Genomic DNA, 26,929 nt, shown 5'->3' on the forward strand with positions numbered 1-26,929 from the left:
AGTAGAATGATGATATCATGACTACAACTTTGTGGAAAGCAACCCTGAAACTATTGTGATGTTTCTTTCTGAAGGAGAAATGTTTGATGGTTCTCTTCCACAAAGTTTGTTAATGCAGGGAGGCTCTCGGGAATATATATCTCGGTCTGTCTCATGAGCACTGTGTTATGTGTTGGGCATATATTTGGAGTTTGGCCGTTAGGTGGATCCAAAACTACCTAGAGAGTATTTGGTGTGTGGGGTGATAACTCCAAAATCAAGACTAATATGAGTGAAAGTGACGATATCATTATGTTTGGTTGCACTATAGTGATCTTATATGGCGCTGGCGATCGGAAATCTGCCCGAGGTCGAGTATCCAAGCATCTCAGATAAAAATGCTCCCCACTCAAGTGAAGAAAATTGATATATCAATATGTCACTAATATATTATATCAAAATTATATATGTTTTACTATATTGATATTTATATATATATTATATTATAATAGTTTATTAAATCATATTAGTATCCTATTATGATTCAATTATTTTTTATTATAATAAAAATATATTATGATACTTTTTATTTATATTACAAAATTGTTTAATATACTTTTCTATATGCTTTTTTTTTCTTACTCAAAATAAATGTTTATTAAAATAATAATATATTATAAGTATAAATTATAGAATTAATGCTACAATAACAATTAATATATTTTTTAAAATTAATAAATATGTTTTTATTGATAACAATATTAATAATTTATTATAATATATTTTTATGGAATATATTAGGGTTGTTTTTGTATTGTATGGTTAGTAATTTTAGATTCCTATGAAATACCAAACGAGTTATTTGTAGATAGCTGGAAAACTTTAATTACTGAAACATAATATACCAAATATGGTAATCTTAGATCATCGGAATCAAATTTTTTTTGAGATAAGAATCACCATTAATTTAAGATTATCTTAGTGACCCTGTTTGCGTCACCAAACGTCACCTTAATGGTATAAAGTGGTAGGCCTGGTGGCTCTAAGTGGCCATTGTTACGTATTCAATTGGTGGTGATTCTACTTTTAGAGATGCAAGTGAACAAAACCATGGTGGGTAGGGCCGTGTGATGGGGAGTACGTTTATTCTCTCTACTCCTCTCTCTTAAAAAAAGTTTTCCACTCATCATCCTGGGAAATCCAACATAGGGTATGCTTAAAGGTAGCGAAAGGGAAAAAAGGTGGCTGAAAAATGAGAGTCAGAGGATTGCTACATCAGCCAGCATTATGAAAAAACCATATCAACTATTGTTCTAGACATTGTTTTTGTATCTATACTATATTATAAAATAAAGAAGTTTGTCAAATAGATTTTATCATGCAGATTTACTAACCAAAATATTCTCTATTTTTAAAAAAATATTATTTGTTATCGGTGACATTTTTAGTAAATATTTAAAATTTGTATTTTATATTTTATTTTTCTATATGCTAGCTACAAAAATTACTCTCTGATCCAATCAATCGTAAACTAATTTCAAATTTAAACATTTAGAAGTTCTCTCTCTTCAGTCCGTCGAGTCTTTCTTCCTAATTTTGATTTTATGCATTTGATTGATTAACATTTTCTTTTCTTTATTTTATATTTAATGCAATTTAATTTTTAGTATCATACTTATTCTATTTTATTTGAGCTTAAATCACAACCTCTAGTTAGGAGTGCAACTGCTAGGACAAACCCCATGAGTTTGATAGATAAGCATGTTTGCTTACGATTCTTATAAATCTGATAATTTATAAACCTAAAAAATATCTTTAAAAAAACACAATCATATTTTTCATAAAATCTATTATATATGGAATCAAGTTTTATACTTGTCTATTATAGTATAATTTGGGCTAAAAAAAATCACTAATATATTACTATTATATATATTAACCTCGTGACAATAAAGATTTTACTAATATGCATTTATACATGCTAGCTTGTCCATATCGATGCAGACCATCGACTTGGTTGAGATCATGAAAGTTCTGATCATTATCTTCGTTTCTTCAAAGTCAATTACTTTTGCAATGATGATTTGTTATCGTGCGGTACCGATGTTAATCCCGCTTCAAATTGAAAGGCATGGAGAAATTATATTGTACGCCATATACATCATATTAGTGGTACATCACACCAATCAAAATTTTTATTTTTGTGGGCTCCATTCATCATGCAGCTCGTCTGCTTATCTTGTTTCGGAGTGTTTCTGTATTACGTGGTGTAGGATATAATTTTTTTTCGGAAGGAGGAAGATATGCTCTAATCTTTTCTAGTGCAAGTGGGGATTCCTTCTTTGAGATGGACTCCTTCCGCTTCCAAGGTCATAAATACGGGAATAACCCCCATCCCCACCTAAAAGGAGCTTTCCTTCGATGGGCTTCCATCAAACCCTTCCCTCGCCACGTCCATGGCATGTTGCAATTAAAAAATTGCTACCTTTTACGGTGCAATATGAACGTGGTAAAGCGTCAAAAGAAAAAGTCATTCCAAGGCACAAAGAAGGCTAGCTAGAGGGAGAAAGAACTGCATCCATATAAAAGACGTGCAGGAAATGCATGATTTCAGCTTTGAATGGTGATGCCCAGGGGAGTGGGGTCCATACATAAGGTTGTGGTGGTGTGTTGGTGGGCTAAATTATATTGTGACTTTTTTTATTTTTTTATTTATTTGTGGGTTAATCTTCGAAACTTTTATCGTGACGGGGATAGATTATTGGACTTTTAATGACCAGTATACATGCACCCCATTCCTAGACCAATCACAGCAGAGATGGTGAGCAAGTGAAAGACTCATGCCTCCATCATATAGCACCAACCTTGCACAAAACAACCAATTACACAGCACCATCAATAGCACCCATTCAGATTCCAAACATCCAAGTTGAAATATTATATGAGCAATGAAATTAGCATACCACTGTCGCTCGACTAATTAAAACCTCCTTAATTAATGTAGATCGTTTTTGAATGGTCACAAAATCACCTTTTATTTCTTTGGGTAATTAGATGTCCAATTAGCTTATTATAAGTCAAAAGGCTCATCAAGTCTCCGACCCAACTCGATTCTAATAGGGTAGGATTTACCCAACCCACAACGGATATGAAGCAGGTATAAGTAATGGCAAAAATCTACCCCGAACCTAACTCGGATATACATGACTTTTCACGAATCCCTTTTCCACCTTTCGTCCTACTTGCAAGAAAGGTTGAACATATAAAAGATTATACTAATATTTATTTATTTTGTATGAAAAAAAATTGATTTTTGCAGTTTTATGTGATTTGATCTATCCAACCTGTCTCATATAACTCTACCAATGCAGTCCTGCCCTGAGGCAAATACGGAATAGGTATGGATAATGGTCTATCGAACCTATATCCAACTTGTTGCCATACCTTAGCACTGCACCCTTCATCAATTCAGCTAGCTGCAACAACTTGGGAAATGAGATTAGTCCATGATCTCTAGCTACTAAGAAGAGGATAGGTGCAAATAGCTTGTTGCCATAGCATTATTGGTTAGTACGGAATCATTACATGATGATTGTAACAGCAGCCCTAGTGATGGCAACAGGGAATCTCTCACATTCTGGAATCTCTTTTGATACCAATGGCCCAGCCACTTCCAAAGGAGATGGGGAGCCTCAACAAGTCCCACCAAGCCTTGATAGCTATGATCATAACTCATGTAGTTGCCATAGTGGCCTTGGTGTTAATGGATGGCGATTCTTTTCCCCCCTCTTTTTCTCCTCGGCAGGACCATCTTGTTGAATGGTGGCCATGACCATTGTGCCAAGTTGAGGGAAGGCCTCCACAAGAGGTTAATTTCTAAAACAATTTTTTTTTTTGCATAGATATGCTTCTTAAAATTCAAATTTGCATAAATATCCTCTTCAAATTTATATTTATTTCTATATCCTCATAAAATACTATTTTTGCCCAAATGCCCTTAATATAATGGTTCTTCTAACATGATTAATAAAAATCATATTTATTTTAATTAAAAATAAAATAAAAGTTTAAAATTATTTTTTTATTTTTCATCTATATCGTCTTATAAATGTTGCTTTTTGCACATCTACCCATTAAGAATATTTTAGTCATTTTAATTTAAAACTGTTAATTTTTTAACGGCATTAGATGATATAGATATATATGCAAGAATAAGAATAAAAAAATAAAATAGCAAAACAAGTGTTTTACGAAGGGACGTGTGTGTGTATATATGTATGAAAGAGTATTCATACATAAGAAAAACTGACAGGGCTACGGATTCAGTGGCTATTTACATGACCAGCTATGCCGGAAGTACCATATGAGCTGGGAAGGAAGAGTTGCCTCAGGCACTTCGGGATCTTATTTTTTTTTAATTTTATTAAATGTATTCGTGCACGTAATGTATAAAATATTTGCTTTAGTAAATATATATATATATTATATAAAATTTGATATTTAGAAAAATATTTATAAAATAAAAAATAGGGTCAATGTTTGGGAAAGTTGAAAGAGAGAGAGAGAGGGAGGACACATCATTCCAAACTCTCATGGGTCCCTCTCCACACTGTTTGGGTATTTACGGTACAGTGCGGTGGGGGCACAATTGTTCTCAATTCCACGACGGCATTCGGTGCTTTTGCTTTGGGGGGCGCACCACCCACGTGTCCGCTTTTGTAACCTACTTCTTCCTTGGCCGCCTTTCACATCCAATGGCATTTCGCGAGCCCCCACCGGCTGCCAAACTCCATGCACGCCGGTAGATTTCCGAAAGAAACCGTATTCTTGATGACGTGGACCGCTCCTCGCTCGAAACGTAACCCACTTGCAGATAAGCACGTACGGGTGTCCCCTACTTAGTGCACGGATTGCGTCACATCACCTCCTCTTACACCGCTCGGGTTTGCTACAACTATGGTTGTATGAATCCTCGTACCGCCCGCTTCAACGGATTGCCGACTTACGTTATTCAATTTTCCTCTTCTGGCGCTTCCTAGTCGTCAGACCGGAGAAATATGGCTCTCAGAAACCATGGAAAGATGGACAGACATACAGGGAGGGTTTGCTTTGCCAAAATAAGAATACAGCAAGTTATGTTAATTTTTGTCTTGCTCAACTTTTAAATAAAAAAAATATTTTTTAAAAAAACTTTAAATGTGATTTTCTTTTACTCACTAACAATAAAAAAAAAAGTTATGGAAGATATCTTCACATCGAGAAATAATTTAGGACAACACTTTCTTTAAATAGCTTTTTCAAGTATTGTTTGACCAACATAATGCTTATTCCAAAGCTTATACCTATTTTATATCTAAATCAAACATAGTCGTGCTTTTTTATAATTTTTTTAAGGGTAAAAAAAATACACACTTGCACTATAATTATCCAAATTTAAATTTTCGAAAATGTATCATTCAAGAATCAAACTTAAAACCGCTATTTGCCGAGCAAAAGGTTGTGTCTACTGCGAAATGAAATTTGTTTGCTAGAATGGACTGTCTTATCCAATTCAAAGATCTAAATCAAGCTCATACCGAAATAGACTGTTTGGGTTTTAAACTCCTACGAGTCAACAGTCAACAAATAGATAGAATGCAAGAAATCTTGAACTTCGAGATATTCAGCACTAAGCTGAAATTATATTTATTTCTCAAATTATTATTATTATTATTATTAATTAAAAGTAAAAATAGAATGGATCAAATATTCATTAGCTAGCCAAAAAATTTAGATGCCTCCAAATATATTATATAAATAATATGCAAGTAGCTCAAGCTTACTATGACTTTGGCTGTGACATGAATATACCCAAGCTCGCTAGAAGACATATCTAAACCTGCTACTTTCGTTGGCGGTTGTACATCAGGGGTTGTTAGAAAATTTTGCCACCCCAAATTGGAGGGGATCTGATGCAGCAAGAGAACCTTCCTCTTTTGAAAAATGGCAGAATATTTGACCAACCCACAATTAGTTTATGATGCTTGGGAATCAGCCCACCTCTCAAAGCGCTGGAGGAGAGCAAAGGCATCTCATTTTGAAACAAAAATCATATCAGCAGGAACCAAAGTTACTGTATTTTTCTTAGCATCCATCTTAAAAAGAAATTTAAAAATTAGAAACTTCTTCTACTAATAGAGTCGTCAATTTTATAATCTAAAAAAAAATTGTGCACGGCATCCTTTTTATTCTTTGTGAAGCCTTCTCATCTATCTTATTCCTCGTCAAGCCGTCTCTTCCATCCATGAGGTCCTCCTTTTTTTTTTCGAATTTCTTTCTTCCTCTCTAAATCTCTCTCTTTTTTTTTCTTTTTAGAATCTTTGCACCTAAGAGTATACAGTTTAAAAAATAATATGTATATAATTTTTTTATGTTAGACAACAAACCATGCACTGCATACTGATACTAATGAATATCATATTCTGAAAACTATATATCGATTTCTCTAAAAACATGTATTGGCTTGTTTGATAATTAATTTGTTTTATGGATATCATCTGTCTATATATTGTATACCGATAAAAGGTATATTTTAGAAATTATGCACCTATTTATCATGAGATTGGTTCATTTCTGACAGATTTCTGACTTTTTAATACTTGGTTTATCTTGTGAGTTTTTTTTAATAGTTGATTGGAAATTAAAGAATCGGACAATAGGCCCATTTTTTACACATCCGTGAATAGATGGACCACATGCTAGATTACTGAATTTTTTACCATTATTTTGCGGAATGGCATTCTGGTAAATTTCCCGAAAGAAAGCGGCAACACCGGGGAGAGTCCTAAAGAAACTAAGAAAGCGAAGCGGAAGCGGAACGGGGCTCGTTGCAGAAAGAAAGTGGACAAGAAACAAAAAGAAAAGTAGAGAAATTAAAACACTTTTTTTTTTTAATTATAGAAATTAAAACCTCAATTTTTTTTTTTTTTTGGAAAAGGTGGAGGGGAAGGATCCAACAATTATTGGCATCGAATGCGGGAATCCGGACTTTCGCTATTCCGCTGAATTCCAACTGATCTCTCTCTTTCTTTCTCTTATATTTCTTTATAGATTGTTTGTTTTTACCATTATTTTTGGTGGGCTATAAATTGGGGAGAGGCGGCTTCCCTTCTCTTTCCCCGCCTTCCCACTGGAGGGTCGACGCCGCACCCCTTCCTCTTATCATTAGGGCCTCAATTTCTCTCTCTACCACAGAAGAAGAGAGTTCGCGAAGGTTTGTCTCTCTCTCTCTCTCTCCCTCCCTCTGTTTGTTCTTCCTTCGGTTTCGGGTTTTATGCTGGGTTTGAGTCGGTTTGAATTGAAAAGGTGGATTTTTGGACGGGATTTTGGTGGGTTCAGAGCTCCGTTTAATTGTTTCTTTCTTTCTTTCTTTTAGGAGAGTTTTCTGAAGTAAAATATTGATTTTGGTGAGATGAGCGGGCTCTTCTTGTGCTCGGATGGGATCCTTCTTGGCTTTGATTAGGGCAGGAAGGAAGAAAGCTTGTTCTTGAATCACTGGGCAGAACTGTTCAGATAAAATATTGGATTTTTACTGTCTTGGACTATTGACGCATTCATCCTTGATCTTTTCTGTTACTTCCGGTGACGGTTTGAGAGATATTCTTGCAGGTCTGGCTGTTGAGTTCTCATCGGTGCTCTTGTGAGTCTTGAGCAAGGTTCTGAGGGTGTTTAAAGGTGGAAATTTTGTTGTTGCATTTGTGACTTTGGGGGTTTGGAAGAAATCATGAGGCCACTGAATTAGAAAATTTGAATCGTCTCTTAAGCAATTGTACTTCTGAGAGCTACCTTGGTGTGAAGATGGCAGCAGATGGTAACACGAATTTTTACCATGGGGGAGTTCTCCAATCTTTCTGCGGTCAGCAAGTGGATTCTTTTCAGTCAGAGGCAGTTAACAGTGCGCCAAGGATGATCGGCACGAATAATATGAGTGGGATTAACAGCATGGCCGGGATGATTCTGACTAACAATCCTGGAACGATGATGAATAATGCCTCTTTGATGATTCCACCTAGCAATTCTCCTAGCAATATCTTCCTCGATCCGGTGCCTGGTCTCAAGCATGGTATAGGGCTGGCTGCGGACTGGTCATACGAAGAAACGGCCGAGTTGAAGAGAGGTCTTATCAAGTAGGTTGTCCATTGGTTTGCTTTATTTGCCGCACTCCATATACGCATTTTAAATTTTTTTCCCCTTTCTCTGAATGTTTATTCGTTCTCAGTATTTCTTTCTTTATGGTTACCACAATCTGCTACTTCCTTTTCTGCCAGGAAACTTGTTTATCCTGAGGTCTAGGTGTCATCAAATGAAGGAATATACTTAAAGATCGCGTGCCCACTTTTGAGTGTTATGGTTTTTGATATCTGCATATCACTTTCTATTTGTTCCAAACACTTCCCTGAGCCAAGCTCTGATTCTTCCTTGGTTCGATATGGGCCTAATTTCACAAAACCCATGCCTTCTGCTATGCTATTTTATTCATGTCAACAAATAAATGTGGGGACTTTTTAGCTAATATTTGTTCTCTTTGAGCTTCCAGACATCACTTTACCCTGGATGTCTTTCGATTAAAGCTGAATTTATCATGCTTTTTCTTGTATCGGTAGTGTTAGTTTAACTAATTCTCTCATCTAAGCATATGATGCTTGTCCATTTTATTGATCTTTTTATTGCTAGTATCATATGACACATCCCATCTTTGAACTGTAATGAGTATTGCTTCACATATTGATCTGTTCTATGTGGAAATTTTCAGATATGCAAATGAACCTACTATCTTGAAGTATATCAAGATAGCATCTAGTCTACCTGATAAGACCGTAAGGGATGTTGCAATGAGGTGTCGGTGGATGACTGTGAGTATTTGATATGTTATACGATTGATTGCATTTTTTATTTTTTTCTGCATGATACGTCATCCATATGCTATTCTAATTTCCTGTTGCACACATATTATGATTTGTTACGTCAAATACTTTTAGTTTTTTCATTCTTATGTTACACGCAAACTTGCTTCGAGTAGAACTTAAACTCTCTCATGTCTCCAAATGATTGTATTGTTGGTCTTGTGGAGGCTGATGTGCATGCCTTGTTTTTTGATTGCTTCTTCAGGCCTTGCAAAGTCACAACTAAAAGCATTTACCTCTGGACATATTGATTCATATCCAGCATTGCCATCGAAATAATTGAAACTTGTCATGGATTTTCGGAGTCAGAACCGGGTAACACTACTTCTAGCTAAAGAAGTCCACCATCAAGCTTGGCAAAAGATTAAGACCTATCTCTAGCGTTTAGGATTATGCCACAAGAAACTTGCCATCCGAATGATTTTCTCCTATACGTCCACCATTTCCATAGTCTTCCAATGCTCTTGGTGTAACTTGATGTGACAAAGTTTCTAGATTCGTGTACTTTTCTCGAAGGTTCTTGCTTATGGTTCTTCTAATTCTTACAATCCATATAGGGCCAATAGCTGGCTATCTAATCTGATCTCCAACCATAATTTTCTCATTAGCTGCCAAAGATGCAAGGTTAAGTGTAGATTAAAGGATTCCATGCCAATGCAATTATCTTTCCAGATCCTATGTTAGAACCACTCCTGGACTGAAATCTGATTTCGCTAAGGAACCACTTCTCTGTACTTACGATTCCTTTCCAAAATGGAGATGCATGAGTGATTAAATAAAGGAGGTTGCTTCATTCTTTCTTCTGCAGTAGTAGTTCTGTCAGATTCTATCTATCTAAGGATTGATGTCAAAATTATAGAATCTCTACCACCACTCATGTCATGGCACTTTATTAGAAAGCTGCATAGGGTTGACCCTTAATGTACCTTGATTTTCCTTTTGCAGACTTGGATCTACTTTACCAAGAATAAACCTCCATTAACTTTTTCAGTATCACTCCACATGAAGGCTCTTCTTAGGCTGTCCAATTTCTTGATGACCTATTTAGGAATGAACCAAACTAGCATCCATTTAGTAGGGACAAGATGATAGGACTGCTTTCGCAAATAGTCCTTCAACAAGAGATGAAAATTTTCTTTTCCAACGTGCTAACCTTTCTTCAAATTTTTCAATAAAAAAAGTTTAGTCGCCTCATTGAGTCAGGAACAATTCAGTTAGATTCCCAAATAAGTGACTGGCAAGGAGGTCTAGACGCAATTAAGGAAAGCAGGACATCTGTCTCCTTTTTGAATGGCTAATCTACTTTTATTAACATTGATTTTGAGTCCTATAATAAGCTTGACATGGCAGAGGATGATCTTTAGTTATTTCATGAAAAAAGAGCAGAGGCTTGCAGCTCTGGATTTGGACAGAATCTTGCTACCAACATCTCTCATGGGGTTCTCAAGAGCAAAGAAGTATAAATGCTTTATTACGAGTTTTCAATTTGTAAGAAGGAAAAATCGCACAAGAGGGGATAATAATTTAATGAAGAAAAGGAAAGAAATATCTGCCATTCTGCCCTATTCTTGGATGAGGTTTTAGGGCTACATCCTATTAAGCATGATACACACTGTTGATCTTTTTCCTATTACCTGAATCTTTTGGGATCAATTGTTACTTAACATGGTATCAGACCTCGGGTTTGTTGGAGCTCATGAGTTTGAATGTCCTCTACTTTAGTTATTTATTCAATTATCCCCAATAATCTGTTACCTTAATTCTAGTTTGTCCTGATTCAGTTATCCCTCCATGTGTGGTCTGTGCCACATGTGATGGGAGATGTTAAGCGTGATATACATAGTTGACCCTTTCCTTATCAGCTTAAGCTTTTCGGGTCTAGTGCATTAACACATCTCACCCCCTCCCTCTTCCTTTTTTTTTCTTTTTATTTGTTATGATAGCCCAAGAGGTTTTAAACCTAGATAGGAAAAGGATTTTGTTGCTAATAAGCAAATGACATGAAATTTAGAATGTCTTAAAGTATTAGATGACAGAAGCTACAGAAATGGATCCCCTTAGAATGTTTTTCTTTTTCTTTTTTTATAATTTCCTCTTCACATGGATCCCAGGCTCCCAGCCACCCCCCCCCCCCCCCAAAAAAAAAAAAAACACACACACCCACAAAAAAAATCCCCATCCAAGAGTTCTATACATACATACATACATACCCACCATCTGACTTTACAAGTCTCCACCCTCTACATCTCTATAGATACTTCAACCTTTACTTAATACACTACTTTTGCTTCCTTCTTGCTGTTCCTTTAAGGGAGAGGAACAGGACAAGTGCACTAGCCCATGGTGGAAATCTTTTTATCAAGTTGTGTCACCTATAGTAAAAAAATTTAATTAGATTCTTGCTTCCTTTTACATGCATCATACATTGCCCAGATCCAGTTTGATGTAATGTTTCATATTAATCAAGATACTAATAATCATGTCGTGCTACACTATATTACATCTTGCCTATAAAGGCAACAATTTATTACCAGACGACAATTTTGTATTATATAGTCCGAAGAGTTTCTTTGAATTGGCTATTAGTGGAACATTTACACCCTACTACCTCGGATCCATCTTATTTAAATAATAAAAATTCTTTAATTTTCTCTAGTTATTTCTGATGCTTTTATTACTATTAAAATGGACGTCTGCTTACCATATTCAAGTGAAATTTGTCATTTTGAGCTAATATCCTGGTATTAATTATAGAAGAAGGAAAATGGTAAACGACGGAAGCAAGAAGAATATTATGCAGGAAAGAAAATCAAAGACAGAAAGGTAACATTCTTATCAGCTCCAATGAACTCCATTTTAATTATATATGTTTTCCTGCACATGATTCTGTTTCTATCAATGACCATTTTCTAGTTATATTTTTCAAGTATGCAGCCTCAAGAGACCATGATATCAAATTCTTTTTTGTTTTTTTAACTGTCTATTTCACTTTGTAGTGGAGGGTTTCATTTTATGTTTTAACAAGTTGCATGCTTCTTTCTTGTTGATCAAGAAAAATCCATCCGAAAAATATATTCAATTATCGGTCAAAGGAAAGAATCTGCATATATGCAACTTTTTTAGACTGGAGATGTGGTTTCTTTGTTGGCACATCTAACATTTGTAGTCTGCTGTAATAATTTACGGATCCAGTATGTAAATGATGTGTGCATTTTTCAGGAAAAGATGGTGGATTGTTCCGCAAGGGCTGATATACATCCCATTCAACCAGACAATGCAGCTGTTTATTCTTCTATGATGAATCATGTGAACCACAATAATCAATTTTCGTGTGAAGGTTGGTTGTTCACATTCTTGAAATGCTTAAGCTGAGCTGATGATTTACCAAGTTAACTTTCATCGGATAATCAATATTTATCTTAAGTCTCAACTCTTTAGTTAAATATACACTATTTCTATGTTATTCGGATAAATTTATTCCTGAACTTCTTCCACTCATATGGTTTTCGTTCATAATACACTTCACTATCAGAGAAGGATATACGTATTATGTTAACTGGATGATAGTAATTCTTATCGTTTTCTTGTAATTAAGAAGATGCTTTTACTAGTGTCATATATGAACAAATAAAACCTAAACAACTTGGAACTTAGATAAACTGCATAAGGCATACAACTATTCAGAAGATGTGAATGCATACACTGCATTGAACACAAGTTTTGTTATCTTCACATTGGTTATATGGACATCACATAACATCAATGCTCTGTTTTATGTTCAAAAGGAAAGCTTTTAACTGTTTTCAAATTCCTGAATGATATATATGGCATCATGACAGCTTTTTAGTCCTTGGGATTTCTTTTATTAGACTTTAGTCCAATTTGTTCCTTCTTTTTAAATACTTTTATTGCCATCTTGTGTGTTTCTAGACTCAACTCTCTTGGCTCCGGACACCTCTTCTTTTCCTTTTTCTTTCTTTAATTTTCTCCTAACCAAAAGGACCTCCTAAAACTATGCCAGTATTTGAATAGATCCCTTTGTGACTATAAAAACTTAGCATTTCCTCATTCAACAATTTGTTGAAGTGCACATCATTCCGTGAATTCATTCTTCCACAAAGTCCTTACTACTTTATTCTTTGTGCATCTAACGCAATCCAGATCTCTCACTTTTCCTCCTTTTTTAGTAGTTGTTGCATATTATTTATTTATGTAGTTATTTAAGTTTTGCAAGGAGGGCCTCACATACTATTTTAATCAGTATAGTTATAAAATTATTTTTGAAAAAAGAAGTATAGTTTATTTCATAGTTTAATCATCTTATTATGATTGGCTGTCAATCTTAGCCCAGCCTTATATGTTTCTTCTATGGGCTAGGGTCTTAATTTGCAGTTTTGAACCATAGTGGATAAATTAAGGATAATATTATAAATCTGAAAGGGATAAACGATGTTAATGGCTATTAATTTGATTTTAGGTTAAAAGATTGTTAGTGTCATGGGTGCTTATGCATCACAAGTGTGACTGGAGAAAAAAAATTATGAATTTATATATTATATATAGAGAGAGGTAAATTAGGATATAGTTGCTTGAATTTAAAGGCATCCCTTCAGGTGAAATCAGAAGATGGGAGTCCGACAATGATGATTCGAGCTATGGAATGTGATCTACTACCTCTAGACTGCCTATAGACCAAATTGTATAATTTGGAGACCCTTGGCTTATGCATCGAGTAGTTAAAAATATGTATCGTATCATGTTATTTAAACTATCCATTTTTGACTTGATACATATTTTAGGGGTCTCTAAATTACATGATTTTTAGTCGGTAAGCAGTTTAGAGGGGTAGATCACATTCAATGGTTTGGATCATCATTCTTAAACCCACATCTTCTAATTTCGCCGGGCCAAATCTGACTTCATATCTAGTTGACCGGAGCTTAGTTCACCTCTCTCTCTGGGTGTGTGTGTGTGTGTGTGTATATATATATATATATAGATAGATAGATAGAGAGAGAGAGAGAGAGAGAGTTGGGCCACACATTTTATGTTTCTTTCATAAATGATTTAACAATTCTAAATTTAATGTTGAGGCTTCCAAATCAAAGATCCACATGGTTATGATCTACACTTATAAAAGCACCTAAGGATTAAAAATTATACTTGCTGGAGTTATCTAACCTATGCTTACATCATTACATGGGTGCAAAATGGATGGTGCCCATTGTACCATTGTGCTAAAATAAATGATAGGACATTTAAATTGAGAATCATCTTATTTATCATGATCTAAACATGTTAAAATATATATAGATTGAAAATCAGTAGATTTTGATGCTTAGATTGTGGCAAAATATGTCTCATATCATTAAAGCCACTCATTTTGTATCCATTTGATGCATAGGTTATAGATTAGCAAAACAAGTAGTTTTGATTTTCCAGGAATTTTTAGTGATATAGATCATGATCAATAGTATATTTGAAGGGCCTAGCATTGATTTAATCATTAAATATTTACTAAAGATTTAACATAAACTGTAGTCTAACTCATATATATATATTGATTTTTGAGAATGCATAAAATGTTGCATATAAATTTTGCTACAGATGGAATCACAAATTGATTTGCAAATATTACAAGATGGTACCAATTTTATTATAAGGTGATACCAGTTTCGGTCCGTGTGAACACTAAGAGAAAAGTAAGAATTACTATCATAAAATGCTCATTTACGAGGTGTTAGATTTTTTTTTTTTTTTTTTAAACGTGAACAGCATGACATCTTTTAAAAGGAAAATATTGAAGACTGAAGATGGTACTTGAGAATTAAACCCATGATAATGTGGGATCAGATGATCGGTTGTCGTAAGAAAGCAACTGAGTTCTTGAGTAGTGACTAGTAATTATTAATGTCATACTAGTAAAGAAACTTTGCGGTTGTGTGGTGAAGAACAAGAGGCAATAAGGCCAGAAAAGGTTTACTTTGAGGCATGACAGAATAATTGAGATTTTCTTTGAAAGATAATACCAAACTGAAATGCCAAAGGGGCTAGTATACATACCTAGCCACTTATGATCCATATGCTTAGTAGGTATCAAAGAGGTGAAAGAAATTCCCAAATTAGCTAGTACATTGCATTAAGAGTGAGAATGTGTGTATATGGAGAATCATTGGGAGATCTAGTATACATGAAATAGGTTACACCATGTAATCAAACCTTGGATGAACTTCTTGTTATAGTTGAATAATGTCCAGATATTGCATGCATAGTACATGTCTGACTTCCATAGATTGAGAAATAATCCATTTCATTAGAACCACAGTCAATCATATTCCCAACTTGTTATATATGAAGTTTCTGAAGTTCAAGTTATGGCTGTTTATTTGTCGGTTATTCAGTGTTCAAATAAAGTTTGGGAAAAATGTTCTTGATGTTCAGTTTTTACTAGGTTGTAGAGCTTTTATTTCCTCTCCCCAGGGTATGGTTACTACCTCTTTGCATAAAAGAATTTTGAAGTCCTTTCCTGTTTTCCCCCTTTGTCCTGTCTAACATATTTGTTATCTTTGTTTCGGATATTGATGAATATCAACAGAACTGCTTTTGACAAGTCCTGGTAGAAAATTTTAGGCAACTTCATGTTGTTATCTCAAGTATATTTTGCTACAGTCATTCCATAGCAAACACCAAACTATCTGGTCCAGTACTTGATAATTTGCTTATGTCAAAGATTTTCTTACTCGATATAGTATAGTTTGTTGTTGATTTTTGTTCATCTGCTCTAATCATAATATTTTTTTTGTTTGTTTAAGTAGCCCCTGTAATTGATGGTGCAACACAGCATCTTCTAGGTGAAAATGCTCGACTTTTTAACAAAATTGCTGCTAATATTTCAACATTCCAGGTTAGTATCTTAGATCTCCCCCCCACCCCCTTTACTGTTTGAGATGTGCTCATCATATTCATTTTGCTATTAATGTTTGGAATCAGCACATGCTACGGCACTGTCAGAACAAAGTGGCTGTATTTTACCATTTTCCCAGATTTGTTTACATTATTATAGATGAAAGGACTTGAAGGTCTCAAATTGAGAGGAAGGTCATCAGAGTTCTTAATAGCATTTTACCTTCCCTGATAGTTGTCCAATGCAGAACAATATCTCTTAGGCATAATTGAGACATCAGTTTATTTTTAAGTGCTGCGAATCTTTGTTTTCTTTTTTTCTTTTTATGGCTTGGGGAATTGGGGGTCAAAATCAGTTGCTGAAGGCTTTGGTGGTGTTTAAAGTTGATGCATGTGTATATGAATGCTCAGTATGTCAAAATGATATTTTATTTCTTAGGTATTTTGCTATTTGTTTCAAAATATCACCTAATAGTGACGGTCCGCCGTACTAACTGTACCGATGTACCGATAGGCACTGATATCGGTATGGTATTGGTTCGGTATCGGTTGGAACCGGTACCGAACCGACCAACAGAGCAGCGTCCGCGGACGCAAAAAAAAAACAATGTGCGAACGCATTAAATTCTACTCTGTGGCATTAAATGGCCCACGCGGGCTGTCTCGCGTGGGCGCGCTGCTCCGCGCACGGGCACAGGGAATCGCTTGCGTGCCGATTCCTTGCGGGAGAACCGGCCGCGGGCGCGGTTCCCTGCGCGGATGCGAGTTGGGCACATGACTCATCGCTCGCGCCTGCGCGACGCTCTTCTCTGTGCGCGGGGAACCACGCGTGAGCACGGTTCCAGCGCGCGCTTGCGCGGGCGGGAAGAAGTCACGCTTGGGCTGGTACCAACCCGGTTCGTACTGGTACACAGCGAAAATTGGCCGGTTCCGGCCCCTATAGGGCCACAACCGTTTTTCACAGCCGAACCATACCGGTTGGGGCCAGTACCAGTACGGTACGCGCTGAACCGGCCGGTTCAACAGACCTTGCCTGATACAATAAAAAACTGTAGCAATTTGCTCTTCTTATTAGACTATATGTTCAATTTTGCAAGAATCTGGCATTTCACCAATTTTTGAACCTTCTCATACCCTATGTTCATGCTTAGTGTTCTTCGAGTCTATGTAGCGTGATCATTTAATCAATGGGTTCAGATTTATTGCTTTTAAGCGCTACATTGAACAGTTTTTTCAAGAAAACCACAAATTATGAAATTTTCTGATGAGGACAATACATAACATCTATCTAAATCAATAACTTAAGTATATGCACTTACCAGACCATTTTGTGCAATATATATGCTGACTTGGCTTCAACAGCATTATATCAACTCTTCATGAGGGAGTATATATTAGAGTACTGTCGGTCTGCATCACTCTCTATTATAGCATACTGAATGATGCTCAACATAATACAATGTACCATGTTATGTTTTGATTATAAGATTTTAAATGTTAATCTGATTCTGATTTATACCTGGAGTAATGTCATGGTGTTTTATACATGGAATCATGCTATTATCACAGAAGCAATCCATATATAAGAGAACTCGTAATGCTTGATGTGTTAATAGGAATTGACAAGTAATTTTTGAGTTCCAAAATTTATGTTTTCATTGAAGGAAAATAGTCTGATATAGTTTATATCTTAAAAAAAGGTTAAGGTGGTAATATCTCTGGAAAAAGTTTATACCTACATTGTATCTATTTCAAATTTTTTGTTGGATGCCTAAAAATTCAAGGTCAATTAGCTGTTTAGTTGGTGTTTTAATTCTTTCATCGAAAAGCTACTGGTTCGTCTTGAAGTAGGCAAGTTTCGTAATATGCTTAATTCATTATTTAGCATAATTTTGTGAAAAATTTAAAATCAAAACAAAATCCTTCTGAAAAAACAATTATCAGAATTAATTTCATTCCTTCCAAAATCAAGGGCCTCTTCTTTGATGGCATCTGACAAACAGGCCTCTTCATTCACTACTGCTGCCACCCTGCTCTGCGCTTAACCCCCTGATCTACCTTATCTTCTTTCTGGCCTCTTTCGCTCTCGTTCTCTCCTACTGCTGTTTCTTAAGTCTATTCTGATTGTACTTCCCTCTATCCCTTCTTCCATCTCTTCCCTTTTGTTTTTTTCTCTTCTCTTTTATGATTATCTTGAAAATGGCTCTGGATGGCTTTGCCTCCCTTGCTTTCCCAAAAAAGAGTTCCTTTGTCTAACTGCATTTTAATTAGCAAAGACTGTATAACTAACCTTGTAGCATATTTTTTTGTCCATAGTTATTTTTTTCAGGAAGATTATAGGTGCTAGAAGGGCAGCTGTTGGTTCCGATTGGTGCCTAGAGTTTGAGGCATTTGGAAAAAAAAAATCGAAGATACAAAAATCTAAGTATTTCTTTTCAGAGTTCAAAAAGGATAATTAGAATTATAATTGTTCTTCATTTTTGGGTCAAGTAATAGCATCTGCCATGGCTGATGCCAGCCACCACAACCACACCGTCCACAGAAGCAATGACTACCACTGCTGCCTCCATTAGCTTCTGATGGTCTTTACCTGCAGTAGCTGCGGTTACTTGCACCAAGGCACTTGGAACTAGTCAGGGGGACTAGCCGATAGGCTACCCCAATACTAGGAAATATTTTCAGTGGGCCTTGGCCTATGTTGGCCACTTAGGTGGTTGCCTCTGCCTTTTTCAGAACATGGCCATACTAGAGTAAAGCATCAGAGTCTCACCGGAGACATCCAATAAAATTAGAGTTAAGCATCATAATGCGTTAAAAGATCAAATTTGGATCTTAATTAAGTGATTGCTGTAGCCAAATTAATTCAACCTGATTCATTTTGAATTCTGTATGAATTTTAACAAATAGATGGCATTACTAAACCCAAACTTAGACATAGCAATGTATTTATGCTAGGAGTTCCAGGTTCTTGCATATACTAGTCCATTCCTAGAATGAGCATACCTAATTCTTGAATTTATATTATAAGAAACATCGAGTTTGAAAGTATGAGAGAACCAATGAAGACATAATTAACTACATTCATCTCTTATTGGACATTGCATGTGGATGTTAAAGAACAAATGGGTAAAACTATAAATACCAGACAAATACAGTGATGGTAGTATTACTTTTGGTACAAGGTCTAGATCTCATTCATCGAGAATATGAGCATAGCTTACTTATAATGACCTTGTGTTGTAAGTCATATGGGCTACATGGAAGAAAGAGAGAGAGTCAATGGATTCATAAGTAATTAAGCAACAATAAGCAACATGGATGAACAACTTCTGCAGGAATTATCTTTCCACCACAAGCCTTTACAACTTGTATCATTGATAAAAGAATATATTAGGTGAAGGCCTACTCCTAGTGAATTTTGAAGATCCACATTTCTGATGAATCCATCTCCTTTGAAGGAGAGCCAACACAAAATTTTATTTGATGTGGTTTTTCTTTTATTCTTTTTCAACCACTGTTAATAACTGATAGCCAACAAGAGAATCCCAGGAAAAACAAAAGAAAGAGATCCAAGATATATCACCATTCACGATGTTATGGTAAATATTAGTTAGGTAACTTGCATTCTAGATTCATCCCTGTAGATTCCAATATATCCCTGACAACATTCTCCTTTACTGACATATTTTAAGAAGAAATTATCTGTGTAAGAACATGTACTCCCTTTCAGTGTGTATGCCCGTTCTATCTCTCCAATTGTTATGCATCTTAATGCAGAGTTTCTTGGCAACAAATATTATGTTTCTTTTAATTTCTATTGAAATATCTTCATTTTTGCAGATGCGTAATAACATTGAACTCTTTTGTCGCACAAGAAACAACATTACAGGCATTATAAATAGGTATAGTGCCATAATCATTTTATTAAACATCTGTTAGTTAATAAATGTGTTATTGGATGTTGCTGCTAGTTTGTGAACATAATTTATTTATTTAACAGCATGAGTGAGATGCCTGGTGTTATGAGTCAGATGCCTCCATTGCCCATTTCAATAAATGAGGATCTTGTCAATTCCATTCTCTCATATGCCAATCAAGTAAGTTGTCACCTGCTCCCTAACTTGTTATTTTGCAATGGTTTCTAGGTTAAATTGTGTATGCTTTGTATAGTTGCTTTGTTAAAAAACCAGTTGATGCCGAAAGCTTAAGCAATTAGGGAATGAGGCAAAACTGTATATCAGGCCTAACACTTCCCTTGTGTGTATTCGGATCATGCATGTAGAGACGGAAAGTGGGGCAAGATAACAGCCGGTTATTTAACAAAAGTTGGCTTAGATGATGTGGCCTCCAGCAAACTGGACTGTGATACCATTTTAACTAACCAGATGAAGCCAAATGCTTAAACTATTAGGAAAGGGTTCAATAATGTATATCAGGTCTAACATGCTTAAGTTTTGGTGAATACTGATTTTTTTCATGTCAATTGTAGAATTTAGAATTGTATAACAAAAATTGGGGAAGATATTTTATGGAGTCATTAGTTGTTCTTATAGCTGACTGGACCCAGGATATAATCTTTTTTTGTTGTATACAAAAAAGTGAAGAAAGATTCTTGGAGTTTTGAAAGATAATATGCAATATCTACATTCATCTCTTAATCTAAGAGAAGCAAAATCTGCATATTCTTCTATATTGAGGGTTGTCAGTGTGTTGCATAAGCTTGGATTGGAACACAGAATTTTGAAATTTGAACATCAGATGATCTAGGAAAAAGTTAAACACATATGCTGAACTTTAGCACAATTGAGTTATTTTCTTTTTTCATCTTTTTGTTAATTTTCGGATTTTATTGCTCATTTTCTATTACTTTTTTTTATTAATATCCAGGATTCGACTGTTGGCATGCCAGTCACTGGACAACATAGCACATACTTTGTTATGCTGTGTTGGCACAGGCATGTTGTGCTGAAATATAAAAAAATAACCTAATAGCTTTTTATTATTAAAAGTATTTAAAAAAGAATTAGGTTCTATGCTGATCTGTGTGGGCGTTGGCATTTGCCTGCATGATCCCTGTCTAAAAACTTGAACCTACATGGGCTGGAACTTGAAGCCTTGGTTAAGATTTTTATTGGTTATCAGGAAAGAACAAGTTAGCTATCCTTGGTCGAGCAATAGTGAAATGTTCACATGTCTGTTTTATGCATACAGGTATTCACTTTGATGCTGACCTTTGGTACTGCTTTGGACTAATTTCTTCACTAGGATTAGATGAGGTCAAATCCAGCAATGAGATCAGTTTAGTAGTTCGAGTCATACTTGAATAGATATTTATTACATACGTTTTGTATTATGTTTCATATTAGTAGAATTAAGAATCTTGGGTTGTATTTACTTGTTTAGAAAGTACAAGATATGATTTAGAAATCTACCCTGATTTACTAGACCGGCTTAGACATGCACACTACAAAGCTGGATTTAAGATATGGATATTCTTAAGTCCAGATTCAGGATAGACAAAACTGGATTTGTTTGAGTGGGTGGTTATGCCATTCAGCTTGTGCAATTCCCTTGTTAACTTATGAAAGAGGTGTTGCAGCCTTTTATTGAAGACTTTATGATTGCGTATTTGGATGATATACTGACTTATAGTATTAGCTGGGTGGAATATGTCCAACACTTTGCAAAGATCTTCAAAATGCTAAAAAAAATAAAAATTGAGGTTAATTGCAGAGCAATGTCTAACATACCTTCCACTTGTAATCAAACGATGAGAATTAAGATTGGCTCAGAGAAACTAAGTGTTTTCTCAAACTAGTCTAAAACTAAGACAGCAACAAAGCTGCAAAGCTTTATAGGAGCATGTCAATATGTTCACAAATTCATCAAGCACTTTTCAATGATTTACAGCACCCTTTCATAATTTGATAAGGGCCAACCAGAAATTTCAATGGTTTATTAAATGAGGTTTCCTCTCAGCTTCTGGAAAAGAAGATTTGTAAAGCACTAGTATTGATGTTGTCTAATATTTAATGATCCTTTAAGATAGAATTCAATGTTTCAAGGCATGTGCTAGGAGTAGTTCTTGTGCAAGGTAGGAGACCTATAATATATCATCTGGAGATTTTTTTTTTTTTTTTGGTGAATCAATAGGAGGGGAGGGGGAGGGACCAGCCCACCCGCGTAGCAGCCCCCACTGGGCCCCCCTTCCACCAGAGAATGTTTGATACAGGTCGCAGGTTTTGCGTGCCTTTTCCGACCCGTGGGCTCACCGCCACACATGTGGGTACGTCACCCCAGCGCCACCTTGGTACAAGTGGAAGGAAATTATAACCGCCAGCAAGCCATCCGGGTGTGGGACATCCGGTCCCCTAATTTAATCGACGTCCGTGCGTTTCGAACCCGGGCAACTTGGGCGGAATTATCGCCTCCTTACCACTAGGCTACCACCTTGGTGGCCATCTGGAGATGTTTTAGAGAGTGCGACTTAATTATCCTACCCATAATAAGGAGCTGTATGCTCTTCACCAGGATGTGACCACTACCTTGATTTTTATTCGGTCATAAGACCATCATGCATATAGATCAAAAACCATTTTAATTTCTATATATGCAATATAAATCACAGGAAACTTGGCACTTGAACTGAATGTCCTATCTGCAACAATTAAGCCTAGTGATGAAATACAAGCAGAGGGCTACAAGTAAATTAGCTGTCACGTTATCTAGTCTTCCGCCATCAATTTTCTCTAGATTGATTTCTATGTAGAATGTAGATACAAACATCTTGTCATTATGGAAGATACATGATTGTATATGATAGATTCAGATTTTAAAGAGGAGATAGAGAATTTAAGAAAGGACATCTGAAAGAATGCATACTGAAGGACGGATTGTTATATAGAGCCACGCAATTGTGTCCCTCAAGCTGCTGATTGGGCGCAATGTTTAAAGTGGCTTATACTTCAAATGTTGCAGGACAATTTGGAGCGGAAATAATTACTTTGAGAATATAAATATGTTAGTCTAGGATGCCATTAAAATCTAATCTGAAGTTAGTTGTTATCTTCTTATACTTGAACAAACTCAAATGCATGCTCGTGTGCTCATGCATGGACATGTACACGGAGAAATTCTCAAGGCTCTACTAGCCATCATAAATACCAGTTATTGTTCACGGAAAGCTTGTTGAAGGGCTCTTCCTTGACCTGATAAATTTGAGTTCAAGATACCACTACAATGATTCAATTATCAATTTTAGGTCCTTCCCTCATTCACATTCTAAGTGTCGTAGAATAAACTGCTATTCACTTGGGAAAATGATCAAAATGGAAAAGTTCACAAAAAGTGAACAGGATAAGCTGCCTGAGTCACTATCTTCACCAAGTTCTCTTTATTGTCCATGGTTGCCATATTTGTTATTTCTTTAAACTTACCATGCTTCATGGCTGGTAGGTGCAATCTAGAATGTTAAAAAAAAAAGGTGATTGTTGAGGATTCTGTGGTAAAGTTAAACTTTGATTGTAAATGTGATGTTAAATTCTGCTTAAAATTGCTGTACACTGCCTATCTTGACCTTGTAGATACAACTACGTATGCTCTAAATTTAAGTAGATTATGCCTGAGCATACGTTGCAGGCATAGCTGTGTTAGCTTTACCTGACTGAAACTTGGTCATTGCCTAAAGTTCATGGGGCCGGGCTTGTTGTTTGAAAACCCTATATATAATTTTTCAAGAAGTTAGCAAGCCTATTTTTCCGAATATCTGATTTTAGTATGAAGCGGAACCGTCAAGGTACGTGTACTATTGCTCCTTGATGACACTACATCTGTTTCTAGATCTTTACATGTCTATTGCTCCTAGAGGACAACTCTCATAAAGAGGTGTCAGGGAAATCTTCAAACAATTAACACCCAAATAAATTCATTCACATTCTCGTGGTACTATAATCGTCTCGTACCGTACCGACACAGCAAACACAAACACAAACACATTCACACAATCCACTTATGAGTAAGCTGTGTTGAAGGGAAAGAAAAGCAAAAATTCTTTTGATTTTGTCTGGGATGATTTCTCTTCTAAAAAAAAGAAAAGAAATATACCGATATTGGACTTTTTTATACAGCTATTAGCTGCAGTCTAGAAAATAAAATCATATCATTCTTCAGTCTATGCCTCCCTTACCCTGTTGTGCTATCAGCCCCTAACAATTTAAACTTGATGCACTTTTGTTACTGTGTGTTTGTTATCCTAAAGGGTCTCCAAAATAGTATGTTTGATGTAAACTAAATCATATGAAATCAAATGTGATGTCTTTCTGTCCGCAACAGCTACAGATTGGTAAATGGGCCCTGTTTGCATGTTCAATTAGGTTATTCCTTGAATTTGAGAAAATTTAGCCCACAATAGAAGGGTTGTATACTATGGGAAGCAAAGAGTTTGATACGGGGACGTGAAGAGTTTTCCTAATTGGGAAAACTATAGAATAAATAGTCCCTAAAAAACAGGATACTGTAAATCACCTTTTCACCGGAAGTTAACATTTCCATTTTTTCAGGATTGTGTGCTTCCTTACTGCCATTGTTGAGCAGAATTTCCTCACTCCATGCAAGTATCACTTCCTTCACTGTTGATCTAAATTGGATTTATCCAACGAATAACTTATCTAGGCATCGAAACAGCCCCTTAATAATCTGTTATCCATGTCTGTGCGTTTTGAAACCAAATGTATTGCTTTCTTATCCAGCCTTAAAATTTTAGGTGAATCTGAAGTAAAATCTTCACTAAGCTTATTCTGGAATATAGTGTTCTTTGTATGGAAGTTTTTATGAACATGCTTATTCTAGAATGTGGAAGTCCGTAATATTATATCAATTAGTCTCTGGATTTCTATATAGCTACAATCTCGAAATAAAGACACATGGTCAAAATCCTGATTTGCTACAAATACCCAGTGATCATTTTTCTGAAGCACTGACAGTACTCTGTTTTATCCCTGCCATTGTATTCTTTGTGAAGGTTTATGCAGCAGGTAACTTGAAGGAACAACCAAACTGCGGGTAACTGACTGTGAGATGAGGTGCAATCAGTTCTATGTAATTACAAAATCTTCTTCTGTAAATGCATGGAAATGGTCAGAGCTGTCTCCACTGCAAAGACTATCAAGAGCAATCTGTAAAGTTCCTATCTTGGAATATCTGAGGAGCATCAAGCATCCGGAAGTAATCCATTTCCTGGGCTGAGTTTGACCTGACACTGCACATTTTGAGCTTCTGCTGTAGAGTCACCATGTATATGCTTCATTCAAGAGGGAACTTCTGGAACGATAACATTTCTAGGTGCTTGCATATAAGTCATTCTTTTTGCTTCATCGTCATGTCCATTCAGCATTCAAAATGGACAAAGATTTAGTGGCAGATATGAATCAATCTTCATACCGTATTAACCCAAACCTATATGTGGAAAGAAAAAGAACCAAGCTGCTCATCATCTGTGAATGAATTATTTGTCATGCAGCTAGTTATTTCTGCTTGAAATCTTGCTGCAGTTTCATAAAATAATAGGATTGTGGTTGTCATATGAGATTAACTGGATCTTGCATTATTAACTGCCATCATGCTTTTAGTTTTTCCACCATTTCTTTTTTTGACTAAACTCAAAGCATTGAAGTTGTTAGATAATCGCAAAAATCTCATCTAGAGTGGCAACAATATTGTTATAGCATTCTCGCGCTACATTCTCATCCTTGTCTCTCGCTGCATAATCCAGCTGCAAAGGTAAAAATCGAGAACATTTTACTTGAATATTTTCTCAATCTTGCACAAAGCAGAATGACAGGCAGAATGCGCCTAAACCAGCCTTTTTTATGCATGGAGGATCATGAACTCACCCTAGAAACATTGTTAAAGAGAATGGAGTAGAGCTTTCTTAGCTGCAGCCTTTGGCTTCCTGGTTTCGCTTGAATGATGGTGTAAAGGTCTTGTTTGAGAAATGAAGATCTCTCCCTGAGTGCAAGCTGTGCTTCCTTCCATGACTTTGAATCTATAAAATCTTTTATTTGCAGGAGGTCCCGTGCATGGACCTTTACCCCAGCATCAGCCTCCTCCAGTGTCTGGTCTGGAACTGTAAATCTAAATTCCAAAGATGACGCATTGTTCAAATTTGAGAAGGCTTCCTTAACTAGGAAAGCTGTTGCGAGAGCTGCTGCTGCTGTTAATCTTCTTCTGGTGAGTTGCCTCTCGAGGCTTTGGGTAATGTGGCCTGCTTTGGAGCACCTCCATTGAGGACAAGGTAAGTTTGGGGAGAAGAGCCGCAATGCCATCGGAGATGCCATCCTTATTTGCGAGATTTTTTAGTGGCTGCAGAGTTATGTTCATCCAAGTCTATTTGGATAAGATATTTCCACTGACATAGTTATGGACAACAGGGAGATGTAACGCGTGCAGTACTTGCCACGTGTCACTCAAGATATCCCTTAATGTTGCATTCTTTCAGCAAGGCCACTTGCCATGCTTTGTTTGAAACCCAGGTGAAGGGCGGATGGCTGATTTTCAGTTACCAGAGCTGCCTGAAAGAGTGATAACCAATTAAATATTTTTAAAAAATATTATAAAAAAATTAGACGTGCCGGTACGGAACCGGCACACTCTAGCCATACCGGTTTCGGCTCGGAACCAAATCATGCCGACTGCTGACCGGTATGGGTCTCAGTATTGGTTTGGCGGTCCTTGGTTATAAGTGAACTTTTTCAGAGGAGAGTGGGGAGAGAGTTGAGTACGGGAGAGAGAGCCTGGAGGGAGTGGGTTGTTTTCTCGGGCCTGTTTCCGGCCTAAGACTTCTCTAAAATCTGATCATTTTGGGGACTTGATTTAAGCAAAAGGTTGGTCAAACCTTAAATGACTCATTATTGTTACACTAAGAATGCCTGCCTTCTGATTTTAGAATTCTTTTCAGTATATTTGGTTTACGAGGCTTCTCCCTGTTCTGATTAGTATCATTTAGGGGATATTTTAGCTGTAGCAAGTTGGCTTTATTGTTACGTGACACTAAATTAAGGATCACCATCACATTAGAATTCTCAGGATATCATGTCTATGCAAGGCTG

At 36.1% G+C, this 26,929-nt stretch overlaps 2 protein-coding genes across 6 annotated transcripts; one reads left to right on the forward strand and one right to left on the reverse strand.

Moving 5' to 3' along the window:
- The first annotated feature begins 6,886 nt into the window (after positions 1-6,886).
- LOC103712984 lies at positions 6,887-25,340 on the forward strand. 5 transcript variants are annotated; one of them, XM_008799710.3, is made up of 9 exons: positions 6,887-7,231; positions 7,394-8,144; positions 8,771-8,870; positions 11,676-11,744; positions 12,141-12,258; positions 15,734-15,825; positions 19,665-19,726; positions 19,825-19,921; positions 24,844-25,340. In XM_008799710.3, exons 2-9 carry the CDS (start codon positions 7,816-7,818, stop codon positions 24,886-24,888), a joined length of 912 nt encoding a protein of 303 aa, XP_008797932.1. In that variant the 5' UTR covers positions 6,887-7,231; positions 7,394-7,815; the 3' UTR covers positions 24,889-25,340. The 5 variants fall into 5 exon arrangements, with proteins under 5 accessions (XP_008797932.1, XP_008797934.1, XP_008797935.1 ...); XM_008799712.3 differs by having other exon boundaries at positions 15,737-15,825; XM_008799713.3 differs by having other exon boundaries at positions 11,679-11,744.
- Positions 23,591-26,331, reverse strand: LOC103712983 (psbQ-like protein 3, chloroplastic). The gene is made up of 2 exons (XM_008799709.3): positions 25,715-26,331; positions 23,591-25,593 (listed from the first exon to the last, which is right to left on the reverse strand). The coding sequence occupies exons 1-2, from the start codon at positions 26,156-26,158 to the stop codon at positions 25,498-25,500; spliced, it is 540 nt and encodes a 179-aa protein (XP_008797931.1). The 5' UTR covers positions 26,159-26,331; the 3' UTR covers positions 23,591-25,497.
- Between the last annotated feature and the right edge of the window lie 598 nt (positions 26,332-26,929).

Source organism: Phoenix dactylifera, chromosome 5 (assembly GCF_009389715.1).
Source record: "Phoenix dactylifera cultivar Barhee BC4 chromosome 5, palm_55x_up_171113_PBpolish2nd_filt_p, whole genome shotgun sequence".
Taxonomy (NCBI): Eukaryota; Viridiplantae; Streptophyta; class Magnoliopsida; order Arecales; family Arecaceae; genus Phoenix; species Phoenix dactylifera.

Bases quoted from the DNA above. Each gene is read 5' to 3' on its own strand.
- LOC103712983 (XM_008799709.3), bottom strand. From the start codon at position 26,158: ATGGCATCTCCGATGGCATTGCGGCTCTTCTCCCCAAACTTACCTTGT. The intron at 25,594-25,714 runs GTGAGTTCATGA...TTACCTTTGCAG, and splicing joins TCTTTAACAATGTTTCTAGG to CTGGATTATGCAGCGAGAGA.
- LOC103712984 (XM_008799710.3), top strand. From the start codon at position 7,816: ATGGCAGCAGATGGTAACACGAATTTTTACCATGGGGGAGTTCTCCAA. The intron at 8,145-8,770 runs GTAGGTTGTCCA...GGAAATTTTCAG, and splicing joins TTGAAGAGAGGTCTTATCAA to ATATGCAAATGAACCTACTA. The intron at 19,922-24,843 runs GTAAGTTGTCAC...TTCTTTGTGAAG, and splicing joins TTCTCTCATATGCCAATCAA to GTTTATGCAGCAGGTAACTT.